The 19,509-nt window shown below is 50.4% G+C and overlaps 2 protein-coding genes across 7 annotated transcripts in view; one reads left to right on the top strand and one right to left on the bottom strand.

Moving 5' to 3' along the window:
• ERI3 (ERI1 exoribonuclease family member 3) overlaps positions 1 to 6,017 on the top strand; it is a 122,613-nt gene extending 116,596 nt beyond the window's left edge. For all 6 annotated transcript variants that reach the window (XM_019751163.3, XM_074334604.2, XM_019751159.3 and 3 more), the window contains one exon: positions 5,488 to 6,017. In XM_019751163.3, coding sequence (XP_019606722.1) covers positions 5,488 to 5,570 — 83 coding nt within the window. In that variant the 3' untranslated portion in view covers positions 5,571 to 6,017. The remainder of the gene's footprint in view (positions 1 to 5,487) is intronic.
• Positions 6,018 to 6,439: 422 nt separating this feature from the next.
• DMAP1 (DNA methyltransferase 1 associated protein 1) lies at positions 6,440 to 15,652 on the bottom strand. The gene is made up of 11 exons (XM_019751170.2): positions 15,566 to 15,652; positions 15,242 to 15,387; positions 14,626 to 14,717; positions 14,171 to 14,366; positions 8,582 to 8,740; positions 8,274 to 8,441; positions 7,791 to 7,976; positions 7,564 to 7,635; positions 7,197 to 7,269; positions 6,769 to 7,064; positions 6,440 to 6,554 (listed from the first exon to the last, which is right to left on the bottom strand). The coding sequence occupies exons 2-11, from the start codon at positions 15,344 to 15,346 to the stop codon at positions 6,495 to 6,497; spliced, it is 1,407 nt and encodes a 468-aa protein (XP_019606729.1). The 5' UTR covers positions 15,347 to 15,387; positions 15,566 to 15,652; the 3' UTR covers positions 6,440 to 6,494.
• Between the last annotated feature and the right edge of the window lie 3,857 nt (positions 15,653 to 19,509).

The raw sequence follows: 19,509 nt of genomic DNA, 5'->3' as shown, positions 1-19,509 counted from the left end.
AGCTTCTAGAGTGTCGACACACCCAGGCTTCTTGCTCTCTCTCATCCTTCCCATGGTTCCCGCTCCTTGCACTGTTCTCTCCAACCCATCTTTGCATCCGTGCTCCATGGGTCCTGGCCTCATTCCTTCCCAGCTCCTGGTGATCACTAAGCAGGTGTGTTACCAGGCTGAGCTTCTTAGGCAGGAGGCCTCCGGTTGTGTCCGAATCTTTCTTTGGGCCACACTGCCTCATAGCCTCATAAGGTCAGCAGCTTGTCACCCTACTGCCCCTGATGTCCCCCCAATCCAGTTTGCCTCTTTGATCATTTCACATTCATTCTCTTTCCTGGCTCCAACAGACCCGTGTATGGTAAGTACAAATATGATAGAGGCGCCATTTCAAAAAGGTGGGGAAAGTGTGGACAGTTCAATCAGTGGTGATAGGGCACCTGGTTATCCACTAGGGAAAAAATAGTTAGATCCTCTATTTCTTACCATATACAAAAATAAATTCCAGATAGTTTAAAAAGTTAAATATAAAAACTGAAAGTATTAGAATAATATATGATAGTTTTCTAGTAACACTGGGGTAGGGAAAGCCTTTTTAAGCAAGACACAAAGCCATAAAGGAAATGCCTGATGCAGTTAGATGTCCCATAGGAAGCTCATACTTAACCCCTGCAGAGCCAAGTTCATCACTGCCCGAAACCTGCACCTCCTCTTGGTTTGCCTTATATCAGTGAGCGGCACTAAGCTCCTAGACTCCTCCCTCTTCTCGTCCTCCCGATCCCCTGGTACGGCTTGCTCATTCTCTTTCCTAAAAACTCTCTTTCCTCCATCCACTCTGCACACCACCAGTGTCTCCCCCTCCACTACCACTGGCCTCTTTCTGGGCCACCATTTCTGGCCTGGACAATAGTACCCTCTGCTAATTGGTGTCTCTGCCTTAGGGTTCACCCCTCTGATCCTCAAATGATCATTTTGAAACACAGATTTGGTCCTGTCATGCCCCTCCTTAAACGTGTGATTGTCTCCCCATCATTCCCAGAATAATAAAATCTTAGTCTCCTTACCTTAGTATTCAGGGCTTTTCAGGGTTTCCTCACCAGCTTCATCTCTTGCCATTCCCCTGCATCTGAGGCTTCATCACCACCACCACCTGGTGAACTTCATTATTTTTGGACACTCCACATTTCTCCTCCAGAATGTGTCTGTGCTGTTCACTGTGCTGAGGATATCACCCCCACTCCAACCCTAACTCGCTGGCTAGCCCCCTCCCACATGCCCCTCAGACACTGCTTAACTTCGTCCTCCCAGGGACAGTTTCCTGATCCTCGGACTGAACGAGGTGCCGGCACACAGAAGGGGTCAGTGTGTGTTTGCTGAATGAATGAGCACATGAATGAATGGCCCTCCAAGTTTCCATGGGCTCCTTCCCTCCTGAGGGTGGCCCCGGCTCAAGCTCTGCTTCTGTCTTCTACCATTCAATTTCCAAACAAGTGCAGCTAACTGGACGTGGCAGCCTCAGGTGGTTGCACTCTTGGAAACCTCCAATGTGAGCACAAGGCTGTGGCCCACCCCCTCCCATCCCGCACCCCATAACAGCTTCAGGCTCGTCTCATTAGCTCAGTGAGAGGTGCCAGAAGTTAGGGCTGCTGACCCAGGTGGCCCCAGGGCTTCAAGCAGAGGACTCTGAGAGGCCATGTCACCACGCTCACCTTGCTGCTGTCTCTCTCTGAACTTATGGCCTATTGAAAGACCCAGATCAACACACAATGTGAGATACAGATAATGTATTACAGAATTGTACACCTGAAATCTATGTAACTTTACTAACAGTTGTCACCCACCCAATAAACTTTAATTTTTTTAAAAAAAGGAAGTAATATAGAGAACTTTTAAATGGTTCCATCATAACCCATCATAGGACCCTTGAGAAAGGAGTTTATAGATCTGGGAAAACAACTAATCAAGATTAGGAATGTACTTAGGAGAGAAAAGGAAAGACCCAGGTCTGTCGCTGTGCCTCTGCCCAGTTTTCTCCTTTTGTAACTGCCATTGACTGTTTAACCTGATCAGTAGGTTGCACTGACTATTGGAAGACTTCAAGAGCTGGAAAAAGAGCCTGTGCTGAAAACCCATAGCTGCTATCCCACTGACTTGCTGGCTGAACTAGAGCAAGTGTCTCCCCCAATCTGGGTCTCTCTTTTCTTCATTGCAGTGGACCAGCTGCAACAAGTTAGACTCCATAAGCCCCAGTAAACAGGCCCCATAGTCAGTCAGAATTGGTGGAGTGAAGGACAATTGGTTTTATCAAGTGTGCCGGCCCCTGTGTGGTCTTTGCCGTAGATTATACAGTATACACTTTCTCATGGCTGATCCTCCAGGAAACTAGCACCCTTGCTTTCCCTTCAAGAAGAGAGGAGGCATTCCAAACAGAGAGCATGTAGCCAGTGGTGTGGGTGCATCACCTGTCCAGCCCTCACAGTAACAGAGGCAGCATCCAGTAGCACCGCGAGTGAGGCACCTGCAGTTCCGAGAAACTAAGCACTTGCTACCAGACACACAACCCGGGGGCGAAGTTAAGACTAGAAACCGGCCTGACTCCAAAACCCACTTTGTCATTTTTGGAAAACAGTAAGTGGTTCTGAGAGATGAGGGGTTGAGAGCAGAGAGTGGCAGAGGTGAGACGACACAGCAGGGATCCGTTGTTGCAGGGCCTTTAAGTCATATTAAAGAGTGTAGATTTGAAACTGAGGGCAAGGGGAACTACTTAAGGGACTTTAAAGAGGAAAGGATGCGATCAGATTTGTATAAGAAAGCTCACTTTGGCTGCAAGAGAATGGATTAGAGGGGAAAGAAAGGGGATATTACTATAAAAGCAAGAGATGGTGGGGTCTGGCCAGGGGGTGGCTGCTAGATGAAAGGATGTAGATGCTTAGACAGGAGATAAGATAAAATCTGTACTTAACGCTTGATTAGATTTGGGGAGTGAGGGAGAAAAGCCCTGACTCTCAGGTTTCTTGTTTGTGCATTTGGGGATACCATTCATTGGGATGGAGAACACAGGGGAGTAAAGAAGCTTGGGGAAGAAAATTAGTTCATTACTGGACATTTTGAGTTTGTATGGCTATCTAGAAAGAGATTTGGTTCCAGAGGATCTGTGGTCTGGAGCTCAGGAGAGGTCCATGCTGGAGTCGGTGAACTTCAGGGGTAGCCGCAGCTCCAGAGGTGGATGAAGCCATATCGTGTGTAGAGTGGGGAGAGGTCAAGGAGAGACTAGGGCACATGGACCTTCTCCCAGCTCAGGGCCAGGCACAGGGGGGAGGCCAGTGCTCCACTGGACGGCTGGTGGCCTAGGGGGAGGGGCTGGGCACTTTCACTAGGGCCAGGGGAGGCAGATTGAGCGATTTATCCAGCAATGAGGGAGGAGCCAGATGAAGTCAATAGAAAACTAATTTTCTTTTCTGCTGGAAGAAATGAGGTGTGTGGCTGCTGGGTAATTGCAGATAACGAGGGGACTTATTCTTAATATGCAGAGCGGCCATGGTCCCCAGAGTGCAAAAGACAGGAAGAATTGGAGGTACCCTGACAAGGCCAGACACTTGGGAAGAAAATCACCCTGTGAGAGTCCCTCTGACCGTGCCATCATAGCACCTGGGCCCTGTCAAACCCTCCGCATTCCGGGGCCCTTCCTGCCCGATTCCCACACCCACCCCTCCTGCACACCTCTTCCTGCCCCATTCCCTTCCCTGTCAGCTGCCTTGCTCCTCCTGTCGCAGACTCCTCCCTCCACCCTCTACCCCCACGGCACAGGCATACACACTAAGGGAGACAAATGATGGGGCCTCAGCTGAGCGGGGCGCGTGTCCGGCCCATAAACCACGGGGATGGGTCACGTCTGGAGTTGCCATGGCCGCCACTGCCCACCCATCTGTCTTCCCTCTGTTCTGCCTCAGACCAGACCTCATGACTTCCTGAGTCCCTGGAGGAACAAGGTGTCCTGGGTCACCTCCATGCCCACATCCATTGTGGGTACGTTCATGTTGAGTACGTTCATGTTGAGCTCTGTGAGATGACCCTGGATGACTGGTCTGGCCTAAGCAGCGGCTGCAGAGCTAGTGTCTGGCTAATGATACAGGCCCTGGACTGACCAGACGATGGCTGCTCCTGCAGCCCTGTTCTAGCTCTGGTGGGTCCCCTTTCCTAGTCTAAGGTCCTGGCAAGGGCGAGCTGGGGAACTCAGTGAGAGGGGTTGGTCCTTGACAACGGCAGAGGCCTCCTGACCCCACCTTGACCTTACCACTCCCCCACACACACCTGATTATGACATCGATGTACAATACTTTTGCCATCCCAGCATCGATCCCATGAGGGCTGGTGGTGGCTGAGGGCCATCTATGGGAGGTGGGAGAGGTATGGGAGGAGAGGCAGGTGAAGGGATGGGGAGTTGTGGCTGCTCTAGATGGTGGAACAGAAAAACCCAGTACTTGGGCCATTTCTGTCCTAGGCTTGATAGTGGGACAAGCTCTGAGCAGCTGTCCCTCCTGCTGGTGGTGACAGAACAAATTCTGGCCCACATGCATGATTCTGAGACCCGAGTACCTGTTTCTGCGGCCACCAGGGTTCTAGGACAGTTTTGAGCATGGAGTTTCTCATGGGGGCCAGTACTAGTGAACCTGCTATGACAGGGTCTGGCAGACAGACATATTTAACCTGAGATTTGGCCAGACAGGGCTAAAGCCTGACCAGCACTAGCTTTGAGACTACTCAGATGGGAGAGGCAGGGCTTGGGCTGAGGCGTATCCAGCAGAAGGCTGCTGGCCAGGACATTCAGGGACCACAAACTTGGACCCTCTCTACTGGTCTGGGGCTGCACAGGAGCAGGTACCCAGGCAGGTGGTGGTTTGAGCACGTAAGACTGGGATACAGGGCAGGTGTTTCCCAGGGCCCTGGCCCAAAAGTGCCAAGGTTTGTGCCTCATCACCAGTGATTATGGCCTGGGCCACATCTCACACACACACACAAGTGCCGGCAAAGTCACCCTGGCCATGGGCATGATGAATGGCTGCACAGTAATGAAATGGAGACATCAAGGCGGGTGGCGGGAAGACGGAGTGTGGCGGACGGGCCGTCCCCATGCGGCAGCAACAAGAAGGATCGCCCAGCGGCCGGGGGCCGTCAAGGGAGAAATTACACATTTACTCTGCCTTTTTCTTACTGCGACGGCGCCCATATATCACCACTGGGGCCGGGGCGGGACACGCCGGCCAATTTCCAGCATGAATTATGGGACTGGGAAGCATTGAGACCAGGCTTCCTGCCGGGCCAGCATCACCCAGCCCAACCTAAAACTGGAGATGCTGCCACCAGGGGATGGGACCCCTTGGTTTAGTCTATGGCCCCCGAATCTGACCCTCCTTCCCACCCCCTCCCATGTAAGAGCACCCATGGGCATGGAGGGGAAGGACCTAGGCCCATCTAAATGTTTTCTCTTCCTCTTTTTAGATGACTGCAAGAACATTGCCAACATCATGAAGACACTTGCGTATCGAGGCTTCATCTTCAAGCAGACATCAAAGCCATTCTGATTGGCCGAGGACGGGATGGGACAGGACAGGGTAGCTGCTTGGCCCAGCCCAGAACCCTCCTCTCCCTCACCAGAGAGGAAAAGGGAGAGTGGCACAGCTCTGAGTCCAGAGTGTCCCCCAGCCTGCCCTGTGGGCTTGTGCCCTAGCTAAGGGCTTGGCCACTTGGCCTCTCTGGAGCAGACACTTTGTGCCCCCCACCCCTACCCCTCAACCTCAGCCCAGTATTAGCCCCTCCCACTGTGGGCCTGGGCTAGGGGGACCCAGGTTCTCACCACCTCTTCCCTGGTACACAGGCTTCTGCTGGGGCCACTAAGCCCCCCTGTGCCCCCTCCCATCCGTAGTGCATGGTGTGCGGTGCCCCCAGGGCTCCAGGACAGATCAGGCCCCACCCTGTGTCTATCCCATCCCCGCTGTGAACGTGCCACTGAATAAAGTCGGGGAAATGAGGCCCTGTGTGTGTGTGTGCACACGGGCGCATGCACGTGAACCAGGTATGCTGTGCCTGACGCCGTCCGGAAGTGTAGGGCTTAGAGTATGTTCCAGGCTGCTCTCTGCGCAAGTCCACCAGTGCAGCTGGTGGGCAGTGGAGCACCTGTGCTATAGCCTCCATGAATATGCACAGGGCCTGCGGAACTAACTGAGTACGAGGCTGTTTGAAGCTGCTGGTATCTGAGGCCACTGCTGTGTGAGAACCATCTGGAGTGTAGAACCACGGGTGTTCCTAGGCACGGGTGCTTGGGCAGCACTGGCAGTGGTTAGTGGTCAGAGGGCTGCTATGGGCTCCCGTAGCAGTGGGTGTGGTGACACCCCCCCCACCCCCCCCAGCCAGGGGCATCAGAAGTGGTAGGAAGGAAAAGGAAGCAACCCAGTGCAACTAAGCAGCTCTATTTACACAGCAGCAGCACCCATGCCCCATGTGGCCCCTCACGGCTTCTTGGCTTTCTTCACAGAAGAGGAGCTGGAGGCCGATTCCCGTCGCTTCCTCTGAGGAGACACAGAAGGTATTGCGGTCAATGGCCCCTGAGCCCTGGTTCAGGGAAGGTGATATGATACCCACGGGCCACCCAATCCCACCCTGTCTCGGAACCTGTCAGAGTGACAATTTCCACTGCAGACAATAGAGGGATGCCTGTACACGCATGTGCGCTGCTCACACGCAGGGCCAGTTCGCACTCTCCCAGGCTGTCCAGGCTCTTACCGAGTTGGGCGTGAGAGGTGCGCCCACCACGTCAATGATGGTGTCCTTAGTGGAATCAGGGCCGAGACCGGGTTCAGGTACTGCTGACTCAGCAGAGGCCGGGGCCGGGCCGGAAGCGGGCGTGGCCGGGCCTCCCAGCACGCCAGCCCGGGCCAGGGCCTCGTGACGGTGCCGCAGCATCTGTAGCTCGTACTCGCAGTTGGCACAGGCCTGCTTGAGCTCATAGAGCAGCACCAGGTCACTCCGCAGCTCGTTGAACATGTGCACCAGTTCCTCCGTGGGCGTGGGGCTCAGCTCTAAGGTGGGTCGGCAGAAGGCAGGGACAGCAGAGGTGTGATGGAAGAATTGCCCTCCCCCAGCCTTTATCCACAGCCTCGGCGGGGGTCGGGGGGGGGGTACATCCTGTGGGGCCCAGCCTCCACACTCACCCACACCCAGCTCCAGCAGCATCTGTTCCAGGGCCTTGATCTTCTTCTGTCCCACAGAGCTTGGCAGCTTCATCTGCAATGACCCAGCAGCTAAGACCTATCCCCCACAACAACTTAGGATGAAGGGGACTAAAGGCAGTGGGGGACTGGAAGAGAAGTTAACCCCTGGAGACATCTCTGAGTCAGAAAAGGAAATAGCCAGCAAGTGGAACATAGTAAAGTTGTGACCTCAACCTGGCCCCCTCCCCGAGGCCACCTCTAGCTGAGGCACATGACACAACCTCTCCTACAGCTCCAGGCCTGTGGCCTACATTCAGGCCGCAGAGCACCCAGGGCCCAAAAACGTTGAAGGAGGTGACAAACATACCCGTTGGCTTCGCAGCGTGACACCTGCAGACTTGAAGTCTGGAAACTTGATGCCTGCAGTCTCAGGAACGGCCTGGGGAGGAATTATGGAAACTGAGGTGTCACAGAGAGGGCCCAGTATTAGTCCCGGCACCCTGCCAGCTCTGGGTGCTCTCAGAACCCTCCACCAGGGGTCCGCTGTGCCAGGCAGCCCCTCCACCCTGAGCTGGGCTGACTTAGTCTCCACACCGGCTTCTCAGCCTCCTTTTTCTGGGGAAGCTTCTTCTTAGGGGCCTTGCGTTCGGTGCGCCGCTGCTCTGCAGTGGTGTCTGCCGCTGTTATCAGCTTCTGCAGGTCCTGACTGCGCTTCTCCCGCTCCTTCTTCCGGGCCTCAATCTTGCGCAGCTCCTGTAGCAGGTACTCCTCCTCGGCCACCTGGGCGAGAGAGAGGCTAGGAAGTATGTAGACACACAGGAGTGAGGTTAGACAGGGAGCTGAAGGGACACTGGGTTGTCTGTGCGGGAATCTGAGAAGTAAGATCAGGAGGGAGATGAAGGGTTATGAAGAGCAGGGAAGGTGGCCAGTGAAAGGTAAGATGGGCGGGGGGAGAAGGGAGGCACACAGGTACCAACCAGTGGGAAATACGGCGTCCCGAGGGTAAGGGAGTTGAAGGCATGGAAAATGGAGGCACTGGGCTTGGCGGTACGGAGGAGTTTGCGAGTCGGGGCTGACCTGCTCTGGGGTCCGGTTGTAGAGACGCTCCAGCTGTTCCTTCCGCCGTCGCTCATGCCCAGCATCGAATACTGGTATCTTGAGGTCTGTGCCTGGCACGGCCCGCACATTGGCAAGCTTGGCACAGATGTGGTAGTACCGTTCCTTCAAATCCTCCACAGAACGCTTCTGAGGATAAGGACACAGGGAGTGTGTATGTGGGGGGCGGGGAAGGAGGGGGATGAACACTCAGGCATGTGGAAGGGATGGCATGAAGGTAGTGGGCCTGTCAGGCCCGGGGGTCAGGCATATGCACAACACCAGCTCACCTTGAACTGCTGGTGGTCATACCGGTCATGGATAACCACAAAACGAAGGTCAAAGCGGCGGCTGAGGTCAAAGAGGTGGTCAGTTTCTGCCTTAGTCCAAGCATCATCGTGAAGATAGAGCTGGTACTCCTGCTCTGAATACACGGGCACCTGCACAGTCTACTGGCACAGAGGGACAGTGGGGGCATGTGATGTCATGTCCAGTGGGCTCCAGCGCCCTGTGACCACAGCCCCTCCTGTTTAATGCTAATCCCTGGGCTGGACAAAAGCAAATCTTTTGCCTGAGGCCCTGCACAGGGCAGCGAGGACATGGTGTTTCCAGAGTGAGGAAAGAAACTGCTTGACCAGAGGCCCCGGCAGGCTCTAGGACTGCAGCCCGCCTCTGCATGCACTCCAGGAATACTTCCCCTGCGAGCCCAGGTACCCGCACACGTGTTTCTGCCCCCACACTTAAGGTGAGGGGCCCACATGTAAGTGCTTCTGTGGGGTCCAAAGGTCAGCTCTGGAGTGGGGCAGATGGCTAAATTCCGGAGAAAGGCCCAGGCTCCCCAGGTCTATGGAACACTTGTCTGAAGCACTTCTGCCACCTTGTGGTGACAGTGAGACTCGCAGCATCCACAGAGCTGGCCAAGATCACACACCGTGTTTCCCCAAAAAGACCTGGCAGGACAATCAGCTCTCGTGCGTCTTTTGGAGCAAAAATTAATGTAAGACCCAGTTTTATATCTTATATTTATTATATATATTATATATATTATATATTATTTATATTATATTGTATTATATTATATTATATTATATTATATTATATATGTAAGACCCAGTTTTATATCTTATATTTATTATATATATTATATATATTATATATTATTTATATTATATTGTATTATATTATATTATATTATATTATATTATATTATATTATATTATATTATATTATATTAATGATCTAAGACCTGGTCTTATTTTACTATAAGACCCGGGTTTTTTTTGCTCCAAAAGACGCATTAGAGCTGATTGTCCGACCAGGTCTTTTCGGGGAAACACGGTACATATACAGAGATACAGAAAAGGAGCCTGAATCCTTCTCCCAACATATGCTCCCCTGCCCATGCCCCTGCCTCCCCTCTCCCACACTCTGTCCCCCAGACCTCCCTCAGGGACAGACAGCACCACTACCAGCTAGGCCTGTCAGTCAGAGACCCCAGAAGAGTCAGTGCTAGGCTGGACCAGGGAAGTTTCCTCTATCAAAGCCCACAGCGGCTGAGCCTGCTCTCAAGACCCTGAATTCCAGCCGCCTCTTGGACATCTCCTGCTGGAGATCCAACATACACCTCAAACTGAATATATTCAGGTGACAGGTGTTAATTAGACTTATTGTGGTCATTTTGCAATATGTACAAATATTGAATCATGTTATACACCTTAAATTAATAATGTTATGTCAATTATACCTCAATTAAAAAACAAACTTAGTATGTTCAGTACTGAGCTTATCACCCTTCCTGAGAGTTACGTCTCCTCCAGTCCAGATCTCAGTCAGTGTCTCCATCACCCAACACAGGTGCCCAAGCCAGAAGGCAGGCATCATTAATTCCCACCTTTACCCTTGACCCCTCCCCTTCCACAAATCTGTGGTTTTTACCTCTGGAACCTCTCTCTCCACTTCCACATCCCAGTCCAGATCACACCACCGTTTGCCTGGATCAGAGAAACAGCTTCCCAGGGTATCTCTGCCTCCATTTAACACCACCACCACCCCCCAAGCAATTTTCTGCAGCTAAGATGGGCTCTCTCTGAACAGGCTACTTAAAGGACAGCCTACAAACCAGTGCTGTTTGCAAACTGTTATGGTGTATGGTAAGTATGGAAATTTAGAATAGCCTTTATGACAATTTTACAGCACTCACACTGCTGAATCTAATACGAAGAAACACAGACTTGTATTTTGTCTTGTAATTTTACTCTTTATCAATCTGATGGATCGTAAATTTTTTTTAAAAATGTCCTTCACCACAGATATTTGAGAAGCACTGTTCTAGAAAGTATATCCAATCATGTCAGCCAGCCAGGCCTCTTTTAAGCTCAAAGGCTCCCCACTACTGTAACAGTGCCTTCTAGATAATTTGCATGGTCCTCAAGAGCAAGGGTTGTCTGGTTCATTTCCTACCTTCAAGGTTCAACACGGGTAAGGAACTCTATAGGTATCAATATATATTTACTGAATCAATCAATGAACACAGGTGAAAGACCTCTCTCTCTGCAGCCATTTTCCCTCATGGACTTTTAAGTTCTAGCCAAATAACTAGCAGTTTCTGGAACATACCAGACTCTCCCCCTCATTTTCTTCTTGCCTGAAACGCCGTCCCGCTTCCACATTCCTCCTACCTAGATAACTTCTCATCCTCTTGTTATCATTCAGGTATCATCTCCTCTGGGAAGTCTCCGGTTGCCCAGGCTTGGTTAAGTATCCCTCCTATGCATTTCAAATCCATTTAATTTTTAAAAAACTCAGGAACTGTGGAACCAGTCCTGTTCTCAAGGAGCTCACAGTCAAGTGAGGGAGCCATTCATTCATTCAACAAATATTTATCACGGGCCTGCCAGACGTACCGTTTCCCCAAAAATAAGACCTCGCTGGACAATCAGCTCTAATGCGTCTTTTGGAGCAAAAATTAACATAAGACCCAGTCTTATTTTAATATAAGACAGGGTATAATGTATATAATTATTATATATAATTATAGATATATAATATATGTATAGTATATATATTATACTATATTATGTTACACTATAGTATAGTATAATATAATTAATATGATGTAATATATAATAATATAAGACCGGGTCTTATATTAATTTTTGCTCCAAAAGACGCATTACAGCTGATTGCCTGGTTTGGTCTTATTTTTGGGGAAACGGTATGCTGGAGACATGGTGAGGTATAAGATGGACAGGAGCCTTACCTTCCCAGAGCTAAAAAAACAATTTAGTACAGTGTGGCGAGTTCCATGACCGATATGCCTAGGATACAATGAGTGACACCTAATCCAGCCTGGGGACAGGGTTGATCAGGGTAGAGATAAAGAAGGCCTGGTTCAGTCTTAAGGTCAGGCAGAAATAAACTGATGAGGGAAGATGGTGGAGAGAATCCTAGGCAGAGGGAGCAACACAAAGAGTGAGAGAGAAGCAGCCTAATGTGTGCGGGCTTGGCAGTTAGGGACACGTGAGGGAAACAAGTAAAGGGCGAGACAGGTGTCTTGTGTGCCCCACTGAGGAGTCTGGAGGGTGACTGGAGCCAACGGTTAAAGAGAGGAGAAATTGGTCATGACTCTCTTTTGCAAAGACCACCCCGGCAGCAGTGAGGACACATGGGTGACAGACTGGGAGACCAGCTGGCAGGTTTTAGAAATGATACAGGTGAGAAGTGAAGAGGCCTGAACTAAAGGAGCACGAGTGGAAGGTAGAGAAAGGGTACAGATTTGAGTGCTTTAGATTAAAAACCATAGGACTTGGCGACTGAATGTGAGGGGTGAGGGAAGGTGACTCCCGTGTTTCTGGTTTGAGCAAGAGAGCAGCTGGGGAGCCATGGATTCAGGTTGGGACCCCAGGAATGAGAAGTATTGGAGAGAAGACCATGAGTTCACTTAACTGCAACTTCATTCTCCACCCACAGTCCCCACAGTCCCCTAAAACTGACACGTGATCCTGACACTACTCAGGCAGTCAGCGGCTACCGAGACATCAGGGCAAAGCCCAAATCGCTGAGCCTAGGTGGAAGCGCTGCCTGACTTGGCCCCTGCTGACCTCAGGCCTCACCTCCCACCACATTCTGCCCTGGGCTTTAGGCTTCATCAACAGCATCCCATACCTGTGACTGCTTTTCAATTTGTGCCTTTGCTCATGCTGTCCCCTCTGCCTGAAAAACATCATTACACTCCTTTCCTGATAACATCTGGTGACATCCTCCAAGACTCAACTCAAGCTCTAACCTCCAGGAAGCTTCCATGACCTTCAGGTCCTCCCAGTATAGCATGTATCCTCACAAACTGTAATTGCCTGTGCCTCCCACTCCTTCCTCACCAACAGTATGGAAAGTTTCTCAAGGGCAGCTATTGTGTCTGATTCATTTTTGTGTCCTTGATGCGTAGGCTTTGGCTTGGCATGGAACGGCATTTACTAAATACAAAATGAATATTCTTTTGTCTTCACCTCAAATTGTCTCATTCAACCTTCCCTCCCATTGCCTCAAATGCCTCACCTCGTGGTTGTCGCTTCTCAATCTGACACCTCCAGCCTCTCCCTCCACTGGACCTGAGTGGCCTAAGGATGGTGGTAAGGTGTAGAAAACCAGGTTTGGTTTGGGGAACGGGGGAGAATGTTGGGTCACACCTGGATGTGCTGAGTGTGAGAAGCCTATGAGCCCTCAGTGGGAGGTCTTCCAGGTGCTGTGGGATATACGGCTGAGGGAAAAGAAGTCAGGACTTGGGAGTCCTGGGTTCAAGGCCCTAGTGCTTTCAGGCTCGAAGTCTAGGCTGCTCCAGGCTGCAGGGAATGTGAAACCATATTGTATAGTGGCTTAAACAGTGGCCTAGGAAATCCTAGCCCAGCCCAGCTCTGCCTTTCACTGGCAGGGTGAGTCTGGATAAGGCTCTGCTCCGTCTGAGCCTCAGTAATCTAGACCAGAGAGAATTCAGCTTGGACTAGGGAACTGGCATAGAAGATGAAAAACAGGAAGACGTGATTTATTATGGAAGTCAAATCAGTAGGACTCTGATTATCACTGAGGTCTAACGCAAATGTCATCTCAGAGAGGCCCTTCCTAACCACCCTGTCTAAACGAGGCCACCCCTCCACCTGCAAGTTCACTCTTTATATCATGTCATATCCCATTAATATCCTGGTTTCACTGATGCTTCTTATCTGAAAGAATCCAGTTTATTTGCTTCCATGTTTCTGATCTGTCTTCCCCTGCCTTCTTTGTCTCATCGTGGATTGAAATAATGTGAGAACTAAAAAAGAGGCTAAGTCAAGGATGACTCCCAGGTTTCTGGTTTAGGCAACTGCATGGATAGTGGTACCACTCACTGATATGAGGAACAGGTTTGGGGGTAGGGAACAGAGGGAACCTGCTCGGTCTGAAGCACTTGTGAGGCGTTCAGGGAGGGACATTAAGTCAATGATTGGATATGTGGGAACTGTTGCTTTGGACTGGAGATACTAAGTTGGAGCCAATGACATACAGAAGGGAAGTGAAGCCACAAGGTAAATGAGACACACTAAGGAGAAAGTAGAGTGAGAAGAGTAGAGCACCTAGGACACAGCTGTAAGGAATAACGGCCTTTGAAGGGCCAAGAGAAGCCACTAAACACTAGAGCAGGTCCAGGAAAAGGACAGGATCCCATGGGCAGAAAAGACCTAGAGAGTCCCACCCTACAGGTATTTGCCTCGAGGACTGAGTAGGTAACCATGGTTGAAACAAAGGCTTGAGCGTGCCTCTCGAGCCAACCACAGGAGACTGCAGAGCTCAGAGTGGCTCAGAGTGAGTGAGCAACCGTGGCCTATGTCCAAATGATGGTGGCTCACCTTATTGAATCTGGCAAAAGGGTAGTCTTTGCCCTCCTCAGCTGCCCGTCGCCAGTGGAAGAACATAGCACCATCCTTGCGGGCTGGGTTGGTGAATGGCATCCATTTCCAGGGCCGCACCTTCTTGGAACCCAACTTGGCCTTCACTGTGCGGTAGCCTTGACCAGTGTCACTGGGTAGCAGTGGGGGCGCATCCCTGGCAGCAAGGTTTAGGGAGGTGAGAGGTTAGAGTCAGAAGGCGAGAGAGCCTTTGAGCCCAGGTTGCTGCTGATCTACCCGAGAGCAAGGAAGTCTGGTTCTGGTGGGAGATCTGAGCTCCTCCCACCTCCTACAAAGCAAGCAGGAGCACCAGCTGGGAAGGGGAGGCAGGAGAGAATTGGCAAAGAAAACAAGAAGTTTGGGACTGCAGGTGGGTCAGAGACCAGAGCCAGGGGACTTGGGATTCTAATACTTGCTTCTTGTCTGAGTAAAGCAGTGCATAGACCTCCCGGTGCATGCCCTCAGGCCTCTTGAATGTCAGTGTCTCGGAGGACTTCTTGGACTTTTTCTGAGGAGGGAAACCACAGGAGAGCAACCACAGGCTAGGCTCCCTTCCCTGAAAATTCTTTATCCCAGCTCAATCCCTGAACAAACCAATACTTACAGGTACAGTAACACATACACACTATGACAAAGAACAAAGACACAGAACGACAGTATGAAGGTGCAGAAACCCACTCACAGGGGCACCCCTAGTCTGAGCCGGTCATTCTCCTCCCTACTCCCACCTCAGCTGGGTAGAGCCCTGACCTGTCAAGAGTGGAAGATACTTTCCCACCGTCTCTCAGAATATCACACCGACTTGGTAACCCCACCCCAACACTCCACAAGTGTCACACTATCTTGGTCCTCTCATCTCTCATCATTTCCCATGGTTATCCCAGAATAGGTTGACACATATTCTGTCCCGTTATGTCACACCTTCTACCGCCCATCTCCCTAGACATGGAGCACCCCATCATCTCTCTCCCGCGGTCACTCGTCCCCACCACTTCACTCCCGCTACCCAACGCTCTCCGGCGCCCCTGCTACCTTGTCCGGGTTGATAATGTCCTTCTTGCTGATGGTCCCGGAGGCTGCATCCCCCTCTGGACCCCCAAGTTCTAGAATGTCCCGCACATCCGCGCCCGTAGCCATCGCGCCTGATGGGGGTGCGCCCCGAGGTCAAGGGTCAGTGCCTGAGGAGGGACCAGGCTCAGATCAAGAGGCAGAGCCACTTCAGCCCAAGTGGGGCGGGATGAAGAGGCGGGCCGCGAGGAGGAGGGTGGCCCAGGTCAGGTCAGGGTTCTGCCTGTGTCCCGCCGCTTGGGTCTCCCTAACGGCCCCATCTGCCTCTAAGCCCCAGAGCCTCCGCACCTGGAATCCTCTGCAGCGGCTACCGCCGCTCCCCCATCCCAGCAAAGCCGCGGACAGAAACTTCCGGTTGTGCGCATCAGAAACGCGTCCGACAAGAGCACTTCCGCTCTGTGCTTAGCGGAAATTGAGCTGTTGGACAAACTAGTGTGACAGCTACCGACCGCGCGGAACCTGTCACATTTCTTGACTCCGACGAGCCCGTCGGTCTTCGTGTGCTACCTGCTTTCTGGTGTTTTCTCTCTACGTTTCTCCCTTGTATTTTGGGCGGTGAAAAGAGGGCTCAGAGCTTTGTGACTTTGGAAGTTGCTTAATTTCTCTGAACCCGTTTCTTCATTTGTAAAATGGAAATTGTATTGGTACCTGCTTAAATGAAGTACGATAATGCACGTAACACATTCACAGTAGCCGGTACATTTAATTTTTTTCTCACATGATTTAGTGGTATTAGTTTCCCCTGTTCATTATGTATGTGTTAGGCATTGTGCTAAGCATTGGAGATGAAGAGACAAACTACACAAGGCAGAGCTACCCACGTGGCTGCCAAGATAGAATGAGGTCTGGACTCTCAGTTGCAGCACATTTGATGGAGAAGTCTGTGGGCCGGGGCCTCATGGGTCTTTCCTGGACCCCAGCTGCCTGAACCTTCACTATTCCAGGAGCTAACTGCACTAGTGTGCATTACAAAGAGGACCAAGAACACAGTCTCAAGCAGGGAGCGGCTGGAAAAGTATGTCTAGAGGGAAGAAATTTGCTGATCTCCCTGGAGAGGGAAATTTCTAGAACAGGTGTGGGGACAGAGCCCCAGAAAGTAGTTTCCAGGCTCTCGGCCTCACATAGACAGGTGCTGGCTCAGGTAGTAAATGGCCATCAACTGTGATTGGATGGCCATCAGCTATGGCTAGTTGGCCGTCAGCTGTAACCAGTGAGCCATTGGCCACTAATATAACTGCTGTGACTACGTGAGCAAAAAATGGGGGCTAGCAAGAAGATGGTGGCTGAGCGAGCAGGAGCGGATTGCAGAGAGGCGGATGATGCCAGAGAGAATATAGTGATATGACTCCCCTACTTATGGCTCCGTGGGTGTTCCTTTTTGGCCTCACTGTGTCCTGCGTTCTTATGTGGGGAGCGGGAGCAGAGACCCTGCAGGCCACCCCACAGGCTGCCCCGCACGATAAATGGCGCAGCAAGCAGGTTCCCCCGCACGACAACAGGAGGTCCTGAAGAACGGCAGAAGGGACAGTGGAAGCAGCTCCCAACTTCATCTTCTGCAAACCAGCCTGTGAACATGGAGGACACATGGGCATTGAGCAAGGGGGATAGATTGGGGCTTGTTAAGGCATTAAGGAGATTAGCCCCCAAGCCAAGGCCTGCTGAAGATCCAAGCAGGACTGGAGGAGCAGGCAGCCCTCGCAAGTGGGCTATCAATGTTGTAAACTGTTCTGGCTTGGGGAGGGGTGGGGTGGGGGGGCAGAGATACAGCAGCTGCAGCCACAAAACCTAGCTAGACCCCAAAACATTGGAGAACTGGGCCTGGAGGTATAAACCTTGCCCTATTTCTGAGGCCTGATTCCTGGATGAATCCTCTGATCTCTAAACAGTGTCCTGGGGAAGCCAGGGCCTTGCAGCAGAAATTGCCCACAGGGGATGGAAATGGTCCTTGGAGCCAGAGTGGACAGAGCAGTGGGAGAGGGTCCTCCATTTCTGCCTCAAACACTCGACTCTACTTATTGATAATTCATTGTGTAATTATTTGTTTAATATATATCTCCCTTAATACATTCATTTTTATGAGGATAGGGATCATGGTACATAAATGTATGTATTGCCAGGAATTGTTCTAGGCTCTGAGGATGCAGTGGGTGAATGAGAAACAAACATCTCCTGGTAGGGCTTATATCTAGTGGAGGAAGAGAAACACTGTATATAAACAATAAAATAGATAATGTAACTTTTGGTGGTGACAAGAGCTATGAAAAATAAAATAAGGTAACAGGATGGGGGACTACTTTATGTAGTGTGGTCAGGGAAGCTTTCTCAGAGGAGCTGAAATCTGAGCTTAGGTTTAAATGATGGAAACAGCCACAGAATACCTGGAGAAGGAATTTTCATACAGGAGGAAAAACGGCAAAGTACCTAAAATGGAAAGAACTCTATATGTTGAAGGGACAAAAAACGAAAAGGGCAGTGTGGTGTGTGTTGGGTGAGGGGGGCAGAATAGGAAGACTTGAGATCTGGGGTAAGCATTTGGGGCCATGGTCAGGAGTTTGTTTTTACCCTAAGGGCAATTGTATGTCATCCTGTCTTGGCCGTGGTCTGGATTCTATCCCTACCCTTGGAGTACCACCTTAGCTGCTATCATTGGAAATCCCACAGAATGACTCATCGAGAGCTTCTCATCCCTTGGAGAAACTGAGTCCAGGGATTGAGAAAAAGAGGGTGAAAGAAGGATGCCCCTGTCTTGACCTCCCTGGGGAACCACTGCCTGTACTTCCTCTACCAGACTGCAGGTGGCACCAGGTACCACAGCCAATCCCAGGTGGAGCTTGCTTTGCAGTGCTCACCCAGCTGGTCCACTCTGGGAACCCAGCAGTCACTTCTGAAGAGACTCTTACACTGCAGCGTCCTATTAAGAGGCCTGGGAAAGGGACTTCATGCTGGAGCACTCTGGGCTTCCAGAGCCAACTTTAAAGGAGTTTTTACTTGAGAACAATATGAAGCCACTGAAGGGCATATGGGGCTGGGGATGGCAGGAGAGTTGGGAAGAAGGCTGAAAACAGTCAGATTCATCTTTTAGAAAGATCGTTGGTGGCCTGCCAGGGGGGAAGGTGGAGCCGGAAGCAGCAGAACCAGGTAAGTGGCAGTGATTGAGTCCACTGGAACTAGGAACCGATTGGATGTGGCTGTAGACAGCAGAATAAGAGTCCCAGAAGCCCATTTCTCCTCAGTATGGCTGTTCACAGCTGGACCCAAAATTAGTAGACTGGAACTCCCAAGTGCCTGGCCTGGCTTCTCTCCTTCCTTTCCTCCTCTCCCTTCTCTCCCATCCCTCTGCCTTCTCAGCCTCCTCCCTTCTCCTCACCAAGACTATGCACTCCTTCAGAGGGGCAGTGGGTATCCTCACCCTCTGAGCTCTCCCAGCTTGTGATGTGCCCTATTGTCAGTGGCTCATTACAAACTGTGGGAAAGGGGAGTCAGTCTGTACATGGTGTGATTGCAATCCAGACATCTCAATCTGACCTGGTCTTGCTCAGGTTAATTATAAAGAACATTTTCCAACTAATAAGGACAGATTTCTCACTTTTTAAAATGGGCAAAGAACATGATTGGGAAAGTTAGAAGAAGAGCAACAACTGAGAAATCTATAGGTAAGCATTCAGCTTCACTGGTATTCAAAGAAATGGAAAACTATAATGAGATACCATTTTTTGCCTATCAGATAGATAAAACTTTAAAATAATTGTGATATCTATTCTTGACAAGAATATGGATGAAATAGGCAATCCAAAAGACCACCAAGTACCATATTTCAACTAATCTTATCATCAAATGAAAGATTCACCTTCATTTATATTCTACTATGAAGAATTTTATAAAGCAATATCAACATAAATGTAACATACCATTGATTATAAGATGACTTCCCATTTCAGAGATTTTAAAATGAAGTGGGGAAAAACATACTAAATGCCACTGAATTGTTCACTTTATGATGGTTAATTTTGTTGTGCGAATTTTACCTCAAATTATTTTTTTTAATGTGAATCAATAAAATAGGGTATTCTGCCTCTTTATATGATAGGAGAGTATAAGGTAAAGCAACTTGTACTTAGGAGAGGACATTGTGACACTCCCTAGGACACTGGATTTTCAGAAACATCACTGAGATATATTTTCATGGGGTTTACCTTATTTGATGGAATCTAAGATGCTTTGATCCTGGAACA

The sequence above is a fragment of the Rhinolophus sinicus genome, chromosome 14 (assembly GCF_057876585.1).
Source record: "Rhinolophus sinicus isolate RSI-liver-muscle chromosome 14, RSI-T2T, whole genome shotgun sequence".
Taxonomy (NCBI): Eukaryota; Metazoa; Chordata; class Mammalia; order Chiroptera; family Rhinolophidae; genus Rhinolophus; species Rhinolophus sinicus.
This window is presented reverse-complemented; position numbering and strand designations above follow the sequence as displayed.